The sequence below is a fragment of the Dipodomys merriami genome, unplaced genomic scaffold (assembly GCF_024711535.1).
Source record: "Dipodomys merriami isolate MVZ:Mamm:240054 unplaced genomic scaffold, mDipMer1.0.p SCAF_4, whole genome shotgun sequence".
NCBI classification, from domain to species: Eukaryota; Metazoa; Chordata; class Mammalia; order Rodentia; family Heteromyidae; genus Dipodomys; species Dipodomys merriami.
In genome coordinates this window covers 53620403-53630677 of record NW_027205603.1, presented here as the reverse complement: position 1 = coordinate 53630677, position 10275 = coordinate 53620403, and the positions used below count along the sequence as shown (strand labels likewise).

The window sequence follows — 10275 nt, the reverse complement described above, 5'->3', positions numbered from 1 at the left end:
TCCTTTATCTCACACACACACACACACACACACACACAGAGTTTATCATTCTCAGTTTCACTCCATTTTTGTTATGTATAACATTTTTTTTCTATTTTAAACATACAACCTCTGAGGGTTTTTTATTTTGTTTTGCATCTGTGTCTTTATTGGTATTGGTGATCAGTACAACTGCTCTGCTCCAAATATTGTCCCTTCCTTCTATTCTAGATAATATTCACTCCAACCTTGAATTCCAAAGTTATCACAGACAGCTTTTATTTTAATAAGCATGCAAGGATTAAAGTAGTGAAATTTTTTAAAAAATGGCCCTGCTTCAGGTAAAGAAAACCATCTCTATGAAGAAGAAACTCAAACACTGGATCAACTATTTTTAAAACAATTGGTCATACTGTGTTTTCCTTTCACTGATAATCCAAGACAGAGTGGTGGTAACTGAAGTGTGAGTAAATGATGAACTTCTTGATGATGTTATGGAAGAGATAAATAGGTGATCATTTCAATTCCTGGTGTCCACAATCATTTTAATCTGTAGCTGATGCTATATGACCTTCTTATACCTCTATTCTCACATATAGACTTACTACTTCTGAAAACTGGACCAATCACAATAGGACAGGAAACACAAGGTTCTGGGAAATTTAAGATCCAGGAAAAGAAATGGCAATCATTAGTTATTCTCTCCTTTGTCCTTCCATCTGTTTCTTCTCTATCAAAACCTTACTAGAAATACTGTTTTATAGAAATGATGATTATTACAAAGGCAATGTGTGAAACTTGTGCTTTCAGATTAGATCTTGTCAACGTAACTGTGATGTCTTGGTAGGACATCACCCACATGCCTCTCATGCTGTGGAGAAGTGAAATATACTCGGAGGAGCACCAGGAGGCGGTGACCCAAGCTCTCCAGAGACCAGGTTTCCTTTCATGAAGAGGGCACGATTCCATGGCCTCATTTGAAAGAGGCTCTCACCACTCTGCCCTTGATGGGCTGTGGTGGGCGCCAGTTCCCCACCAGGGGTACCGGGGGCTCATTTTCAGCACTGGAAAAGATACTGCGCAGCTTGGCCATCTACAAGGGAAAGGGGCAGATCATTAGCAAAGCTTTTTACCCAGCAGGCACACAATGCAACCAAGTGAGAAGCCAGTGGCTTTCTAAGAAGTACAAGCAAGCTATGAACCCTGCGCCAGTGTCCAGTCCAGAGCAGCTGGCTCTAGTTCATAATTTTTTTTTTCAGTTGTAAAACCTCCCTTCTTTTATTTACTCCAAGATCATCAAGGCTTTGATCAAATCCTTCCTCTCCTGAGTTTCTTCTGAATTTTATTCATTTATTTTTGGTATGGGTAATACACTTTATTTATTTATTTTATTGTCAAGGTGATGCACAGAGGGGTGACTATGGAGTCCAGTATGGAGTAGACACTTTCTTAAGAAGGTGATGGCAATTTAGCATATTGGTGCATTTATGAGTAAGTTTAATAGTCTTTCCTTGTGTAACTACATTGAGTCAATTATTTTTAAAGAGCAGAAAGAAAGTTTTTTTTTTTTGTCAGTCTTGGGGCTTGAACTCTGGGCCTGGGTGCTGTCCCTCAGCTCTTCAGCTCAAGGCTAGTGCTCTACCACTTGAGCCACTTCGTTTTTCTGGTGGTTTATTGGAGATAAGAGTGTCATGGACTTTCGTGCCCGTTCTAGCTTTGAACCACAATCCTCAGACCTCAATCTCCTGAGTAGATCTGATCTTTTGATTAAAAGAATATCAATGTGTATAGTTTGGTCCACACTGGAAGAAATCTTTTGTCTGAGGCAAGAAATAGAATGGTGAACTCTTTTTCCTATTAGAATAAACCTGCTGCACATTCTAGAATGTTTCACTGTGTTCTCCATGTCTACATCCTCTTTGTTTCTCACAAATAGTTTTTCCTTGAAAGCTTCTTAGTCACCATTGCTAGAACATTCTTTGGGTAAAAAGAAATAGGCCTGAGAAGAAGGGCAGAGAACTATTAGAAGACAAAACAGAACTGGAATGAGGATCCTATACTTGGTTGCATTCACGGTAAACTACTTGGTCTTTCTGAGTCTCAGTGTATTTATGTGCTAAACTGGAGAAATACAATACTCTTAACTAACATATTAAATCTGTTCTAATTCCATGTACCTTCCCAGGCTTGAATTTTCTGTCCTATCTCCTAACCATTTCATGTGAACAAAGACTCACATGAGTCTAAACTCATAAATACAGTCAGTCATTGTTTATGATTACAATCACTTTTAAACAATTGCATTAATCTGGGTACCCTGGGGAAGCCCAATTTGAGAAGGCCGAACAGGTTGAGTGCAATTAACCAGGGCTAGCTGACATCTCTAGCTGAGCATGTTGGTAAGCGCTTGTTTATCAGCTACCTATTTTCAATTCAGCATCTGTAAATTCCACACCCAGTCAGCAGTGCAAGTCCAGGTGTTCTTGGGGATCTGGCTGCTGCTTACCTGGTCAGAGCTCACAGTCATGGGCTCCTTCAGCAGCAGCCACACAATGCATTCCTCGCAGGGTGGAGTGGTGAACGAGCCGTGGTAGGTCCAGTAGTCCCGGCAGGCCGGGAACAGGCAGGATGGATCAAAGTGGGTGAAGGGTGCCTCCTTGCCCTAGAGAGTAGGGCACAGAGAGCATGCGTGGGCGCATAAACGTGGTCCTCTCCCAACGTCTCACCATTAAGTTAAAAATAAAAAAAAGAAACCCTTTATTTGTTTATTTATCTATTTTTGGTGGTCCTGGAATTTGAACTCAAGTTCTCACACTTGCTCCAGGCAATCTACCACCTGAGCCACTCCTCCAGCCTTTGATTGTGTTGGTTATTTTCTGAGATACAGTCTGGCTTTATACCCAGACAGGCCTGGAATTCTACTCTCTTCTTCAGATAATAGACATCGACCACGCAGCCAGCCATTGGTTGAGATGGAATCATGTAAACTTTTGTTTTTTCACCCAGGCTGGTGTTGAATCATTATTCCAAGACCTTTACCTCCCAAGTAGCTAGGATTACAGACTTGAGCTGTTCTTAGAAAGTTGTAAATATAAAACAGAATGTTATAATAAGTTTCAGGCCTTTCAGAAACAAAAGGCCAAGGGACAGGAGCCTGGTTTTTAATGCTGTGATTTAATCCAGTACAATCATGGTAATATCGCATGCTTTATTGTTTTTACCCTCAGTAGCACTATAATTCTGTCACTTCATACAAGGGCAAACTCATGTTAGATCTGAAAGGTTCCAATATTATTTCATCTAAGTTGAAGTTTCGATTCTTGATAATCATTAGAAAAAGAAGCTTATATTTTTATTAAATGTTAAACTTAGACTACTTCTTGTAGTGGCTAAATTTAATAGTGGCTAATTAGAATAGTTCCAAAGACAACAAAAATCTGTCTATTAGCTAGAAGACTCGATCCACTGTAGAGTTGTATGGGTCCTCCTGACAAGGATTAACAAGACCAGCTTTAAGCTAGATATGGTGTTACACGCCTGCAGTTCCCGCACTGAGGAAACTGAGGCAGGAGGACCAACAGTTGGAGGCAAACCTAGACTATATAAGGGAAACTGTCAAGAAAAAGAAAACAAAACAAAAGACCAGCCTTGTCTGTGATACTGTGCACCAGTATGGTTGGAAAGAGGAAAAAGCCAACCACTTCCTTTCTCCTTCACCTACTATTTTAACAAAGCCATTATCTGATAGGCTGAGACAATCAAATAAAATGATATGTGTGACATTATCCTGAAAGTTCTTTACATATACAAACATAATGACATTTAGTTAGATATGTTTGATTAATACAGTCACCAAACTTAATGACTACTTGAAAATGCAAAAGAAAGTTGAAGCCTGCTTTCTATTTGAAAAGGGAAGATGTTTTTCTTTTACCTTTGTTTTAACTTTATCCAGTGCATCAAGAAGAAGCTGGAACTCACCTTTCTCACGCCCTATCTATAAAGAAAACAGAAATCCAACATCATTTTTTTTCCCTTCTCCATAATTTAAGATAGTCTTACAAACTGATTTTGATCTATCTACATGCAACTAGTGTTTATAAATCTGCCAGAATATCTTGCTCAGGGCAAAACATAAGTTTATTTCTCCTCCAAGATTTTAGAGTACATGTTTTCTGGTCTAAACTGGGACTCCAGTCCTTTGAAGTACAAAACCACAAAATTACATGTTGATCTAATTCTGTGTCCTTGACCTTCTCTTTAACATCTTTCCACTTTTTTTTTCATAGAGTTAAAGCTAAAATAGACTCACTTATCCAAAACCAAATTCATTCTCTTCTTGTCTTAGGCCTTATCCATCTCCTATGCAAGTACTAAAATTGACCCAATGTATTCAGAACATAAAACAAATTAGGTCACTCAAAAAGAAAGAAGCCAGATTGTCACTTGTGGCTTAAAATCTAGATTATGTTACCAGTAAATTCATGTGTTAATGACACTAAGTCCTCTTTAAACCAAGGTTGGCTGAACAACACACACATTCCTGGTGCTATCTTAGCCTGGAATCATGTGGATGGTGGCCACCTTAATCTGAGGGGATGTTCAGCCAGGCGCTTGGCCTCACAGAAGTTCTCAGCATGAGCTTTGCTGGTTTCCAGTGCAGTCAAAATGGAGTAGTGGGAAAAGATAATGAGCACACTCCTCCACTGCCCCCATTACCACACTCCCAGGAAGCCTGTCCTTAACACACACACATGCACACACACACACACACACACACACACACACACACACACACACACACACACACACACACACACACACACACACACACACACTGTCCTTTAAGCCAGAACAGAGGAAAAAAACTCATGGCCTTTTAAGCATTGATAAGGAACTAAATTTTCAAAGGAAAAAAGTATATAAATGGTTACTTTTCACCTCACCTTCAGAAAAATGCCAACCACAGCAACTCCATCAGGTTGCTTCAAGGCTTCCCCAAAAGTGTTATACTTCGGATTCCAGTGAACCAAATGGAGCTGAAAGCATAAAAGGCAGTTTATAAGGTAAATCCCAGGAATAAGGAATTGGGTTTGAAATGATCCACAATAGAGCTCAAAAAAATGTCATCTGAAGGTTATCAGTTTACCCTGTCACAGAAGTGGATACATTTTTAAATATTAGCATGCAATACTTGGGGGAAAATGTTAATGTATTTCCCTTTACTCACAGGTCTGGATCCTGGTGGCAACCTTATCTTAATTTAGAACATGAACACCAGTTAAAGTTTCCCATATTGAGTTACTTAGAATGGCCAAAGAATAGTTTTTAAGTAGTTACAAAATATCTCATTCTGGATCAACAGAGTGAAATAATTCCATGTACGAAGGTCAAATTCAAAGCCTTTGCCACATCTGGAAAAAATCTTCTCATCTTTCCCCATTTGTGGAGGAAGCTCTTCTCAATGATTATCTTGCCACCGGCTCACTAGCTGGGCTGTAGGGAATGATTACAGTCAAGTACTCTGGGTTGCTTTACATCTAACCAACAATTAAGCATTCAAATGATTCCACTGAAAAGAATGTCCACAAAGTACCTCCAGGTTCCTGTTCCTATCTCTATGCTGCCAGAATCTGACCTTGAAAAGAGTGAGTTAGGGAAAGAAATCAATCCTCGCTTCTAGGGCAGGGATTCCTGCTTACAGGCATGGCTTCATAAAGAGATACGTAGAGAATGGGCCTTCTTCCATTGGTAACTTCCTGCCTTGATACAAGCTACACATGCACACATGCATATGCACACACCCCTTCACTGAGATATTAGAACATGAGCATTATTCAGTTAGCAGATGCTATTGCTTTATTCTTGTAAAGGGGCTGTATGGGATATTAGATAAGATGATGAGCTCTGAAACAAAGCTGCATTAAAAAAATAAAATATACCTGGTCTAGCACTCATCAGCTATGTGCCCCTATGCCTCAGTTGCCTCATCTGCCACCCCTTGTATGAAGTTGTTGAGGGGATCAAGTGAATTAAAACATGTAGGCATTTAATAAGTGTTAGCTATTCTTATAAGTCTGGGTTCTCTTCCAGGACCCTGGCCTTTTTGTTATGTCACAACTATCTAATTTCTTAACATAAGGTTGGAAATGGGTATGCACGATGTTACCCAGCATCATTCCATACTTTGTCATCTAGTCTGTCATGTTTGGCAGATTCTCGTTTATGCTATAATTTTCTAGTATCAGTCTTGAAGCAAAAGCAGCACATGTTTTCTTGCTATGGATATTGTTTCTAATTTGTCAGTTTTCACTGGGCAAGACCTAGAATCGATTAGGGCAGTTTCTCCTACCTCTGCTGCATACTTTACTCCGTCCACTGTGTGCTCAGAGCCATGATCATCTGAGGAGCCCCAGTGAAGATGAAACTGGCGAAGTCTGTATGGTCCCGAGAGAGGACCACCTCGCAGCACTACAAGTCAGATAAGAGGGTCAACAGTGAGTTCACATAGCTTTTACAGAGCCCTATGCTACCCAAGTGCTTTTAAAGAATAAACTTGAGTGGGACAAGTAGTTTGTCCGGCACATAGAGTCATTCCCAAGCACTCCTTTTCACAATAGAAAGTCTTGTCTAACACTTGTAAAATTAAAATTGTGGGGTTGGGGGCTGGGAAGGTGGCTTAGTGGTAGAGCGCTTGCCTTGCATGCATGAGGCCCTGGGTTTAATTCCTTAGCATCACATAAGCAAAAATTCTGGAAGTGGCGCTGTGGCTCAAGTGGTAGAGCGCTAGCCTTGAACTGAAGAGCTGAGGGACAGCGCCCAGGCCCAGAGTTCAGGCCCCATGACTGAATACATAAATAAATAAATAAATAAATAAATAAATAAATAAATTGAGAGATCAGCAGGATGCATATGGCCAAAGACCAGTCAGTAATGGTATGTGGTGGGCAGATCTGGGCAGTTGAGAAGAGCCAGACTAGATTGATTGAGACTCCATTCATGGCTCCATCTTTGATAGTTGTGTGATCTCAAGCAAGTTGCTAAACTTTTCTGAACCCATTTTTGCATCTCTAAGAAGGTGATAATAATTCCACACTTTCAGAGCTGCTGTGAAGATTAACTAAGATTACATACCTTAGCAAGCTTACCAAGCCGGCATAGTAAACACTGTGCAAAAGGAAATTCCTTTGCCTGTCTTGCTGTGATTACACTTTTCTTAAGATGACAGAAAAGAACTTTCATCCACATCTAACTTACATGGTGTCTCCCAACTAATTAGAAATGGAAAAACTCAGAAAATTTCCTGGAAATTAACCAATGTAGACTGCTGGTAAACTTGATAATTCTTGGTACATTAACCTGGCTCCCTGCATAGACATGTCAAACTGTCACTTAATTTGGTCTCAATTCATCTAGGGAGTCATTTGAAGCCTCAGATAACTTCTAGAAATATTGACTAGCTGGGAACAGGTGGCTCACGCCTATAACCCTAGCTACTTAGAAGGCTGAGATCTGAGGATCGTGGTTCAAAGCCAGCCTGGGCAGGAAAGTCCATGAGACTCTTATCTCCAATAAACCACTAGAAAACTGGAAGTGGCACTGTGGCTCAAGCAGTAGAGCATTTGCCTTGAACTGAAGAGTGCAGGAACAGCGCCCAAGCCCAGAGTTCAAGCCCCACAACCAACCAAGAAAAAAAAAAGAAATATTGAAGACTGTGTAGGAGCCCTAATATCAAGATTTAGCAATAAAATCTAGGCCAAAATGACAATCAAAGGGTAGCAGGGGGACCATGATCAGTTCTAAGGGAATAATGCTAGACCTGCAGGAGCTTGGTCACAAGGGAGAAAGGGGTTTGATTTGTACTTTTCTAATCTAATCATTTGAACAGTTCTCATCTGAATATTGGAGTCCAATTTATTGGAATAAACCATGAAACACTAATATTCGACTATTTTTTGCTTACAAAAATGGTGTTTTCATGTGATGCAACCTAATAACTGTTTCCTAATGTTGTTTTCTCTTCAAAATGGAGCTTGATTTCAGTGGTAAAGGGGTTAGGGGAAAGACAGTAACATGAAATTACTCAGAAGATGCAAACTTATTCTTTGCTTGGAGCCCTCTAATAGGAAGGAAATATGACTTTATCATTCTTGGTTCGAGTACCACTAAAACTTTCCTTTGTATACTATGTCAACAGGAGTAATTTCAACTTTGTTAAAAATATGGTTTTCAGAAACAGTTATTGTCCAGTTACATCAAATTATTAAAGGAAGATGATAAACTCACAGTGAAATAAAGCATTGTTAATCACCTTTATTGATTTCACTGATTTCTTAGCATATGTTGAACTTTTTAAATCATGTGACTTTTCCAGTTTCCTATCCACAAGTACTAGCAAGAAGAAGTAGAGGCTTTAGAAACTCTCATCAGAAGAGAATATTCAGATAAAGCCCATGAAAACACTGAACCAAGTCATCATGACCCAAACAATGGCCTATTCTCTCCCTTGGATTGGCTTCCTCCCAGGTACTGGGGGAGGCAGAAGGGGAGGGGGGAGAGCCTATTTGATTTCTTGCTTTGTAGAATGGAATCTGAGGGACTTTCCAGTAGAGCCTTTCTCTCCAGACCATGGTCAAGAAGCACCAGAACTCTCAGCTACAAGCCAGGAGTGTCCAAAGAATGCTAATGTGGATGATCATTGCCACCACTGTCCATTTCAGGAGTGCGTTACCAATGTGTAGCTTGGGCCTGGGGCCATTTGCAGCAACCAAGTGATGAAAGTTAGCATGCAAAACATTCCTCTTCAATGCATATAGTTCCTTAACTAAAAGCCAATTTGAGTGTCATCTCCATTTTCAAGGATGAAGCACTCCCTCTGCCCACTGATTTTATGCCTTTGTGATAAACTGTTTTGCCAGTACAAACCTTGGAAGTGTCTGTGTACCTCTACCTAAGTACTGTACTTACTTGACCTATCGTAAGTATCATCAAACACCACTCTGCATGTCTTCCCATTGTTCAGGATGGTCTTGGCAGAGCCAGGATCATAAGATGCTGACCACGGCTGCAGAGAAGGGTCATGCTTGATGTCTTTAGTATGCAGCTCGATGGGTGACTGGTTGTCTCCCTTGGCAATGGGGTAAAGTTCATGCCAGTGGTCAGGACCTAGAAGGAAAGTTAAGGGGATAGACTTAGCAGTACAACTCACGACCTTTTTCTAATTGATTAAACCAGCAAAATACACAGAGGTCAGACAGTGATTATGAAAGGGTTTAGGGTTCAGATTGGGCAATACAAGGCAGCATTTAAGACCAATGCATCTTTTTTTTTTCACAGTACACCCAGAGATTATATTTAACCCCATGTATTCTTCCTGCTGGCTCAGAAATGTGGCCTAAACGGCTCATTTGGGAAATGGACTTTATTGGCCACAGATGTTTTTGCATTACTTTATGGCTATAATTTTCAGGGCAACCTGTATTCCCTTTACCATGAGTTTGGTAGAAGCCACAGGCCAGGTAGAGATCTCATACCAGTGATCTGCCTCAGAGAGGTGAGCAGTTGTCTACCTCACAAACTGAGGTGCAATCAGCCACCTAACTGTCTTCCATCTCAGGGGAGGCGAGGTTTCTAAAGCCAGTTCCTGAGCTTCCCTGAGCTTCCATTTCCTGCAAGAAAAATACTAAGAATCTAGGAAGGGGGACCAAGTGTCAGCACCTGAAGAGCTCAGTGGATATTAATTCTGACCCACTCCGACGCCGGGTACGCCCTAGAGTATCCCCCTTTCTGAGCAATCTCAGGGCCCCTCCAGCAGTGTCCGGGACCCAGGCCTCTGTGCCTGCCGCACTCACCATTGTGGCTGGCGTACCCCCACTCTTTGGCCATGCTCTCTTTCTCTGCAGGCGCTGGACGGCTCCGGTCTCCTCTCTCCGGCGTCCTGCAGAGTCCCTGCGAAGACTTCGCTTTTTATACGAGTCTCCAGCGCACGGCATGGCCTTATTAGGTTAGAGAGGGTGGGGCAGGGGGCCTAAACTGCACGGGATGGGGGGGGGGGAGAGGCAGAGTGGGGAAAGCCAATGAATTACAAGAGCTGGACAGCTGTCGAGGTGAGGGGGTGGCGTGGCAGAGGGCCACCCCCCCCCACTTCTCCCCCGGAACCCTGGCTCCAACCCTGCATCTCTCCCTCCCTCCCTACTAACGCCAGAGGGCTTTCCAGCAGCGCGAGCTGCTGGCTACTTCTCTCCCTGCCTTCCTCCCTCTCTCTGTCCTTTCCCTGCATCCACATTCTGGGGGGTC

The 10275-nt window shown here is 41.6% G+C and overlaps 1 protein-coding gene across 1 annotated transcript; it reads right to left on the bottom strand.

The window, feature by feature from the left end:
• Positions 1 to 233: 233 nt before the first annotated feature.
• On the bottom strand, positions 234 to 9933 carry Ca3 (carbonic anhydrase 3). The gene is made up of 7 exons (XM_069991007.1): positions 9831 to 9933; positions 8947 to 9144; positions 6332 to 6450; positions 4926 to 5018; positions 3914 to 3976; positions 2486 to 2641; positions 234 to 1072 (listed from the first exon to the last, which is right to left on the bottom strand). The coding sequence occupies exons 1-7, from the start codon at positions 9862 to 9864 to the stop codon at positions 953 to 955; spliced, it is 783 nt and encodes a 260-aa protein (XP_069847108.1). The 5' UTR covers positions 9865 to 9933; the 3' UTR covers positions 234 to 952.
• Positions 9934 to 10275: the final 342 nt, after the last annotated feature.

Excerpts from the sequence above, each read along its gene's own strand:
- Ca3 (XM_069991007.1), bottom strand. The coding sequence starts at position 9,864 with ATGGCCAAAGAGTGGGGGTACGCCAGCCACAATG. Across the intron at positions 9,145-9,830 it reads GGGGTACGCCAGCCACAATG|GTCCTGACCACTGGCATGAA; the intron begins GTGAGTGCGGCA and ends CTTTCCTTCTAG. Across the intron at positions 2,642-3,913 it reads TGGATAAAGTTAAAACAAAG|GGCAAGGAGGCACCCTTCAC; the intron begins GTAAAAGAAAAA and ends CCTACTCTCTAG.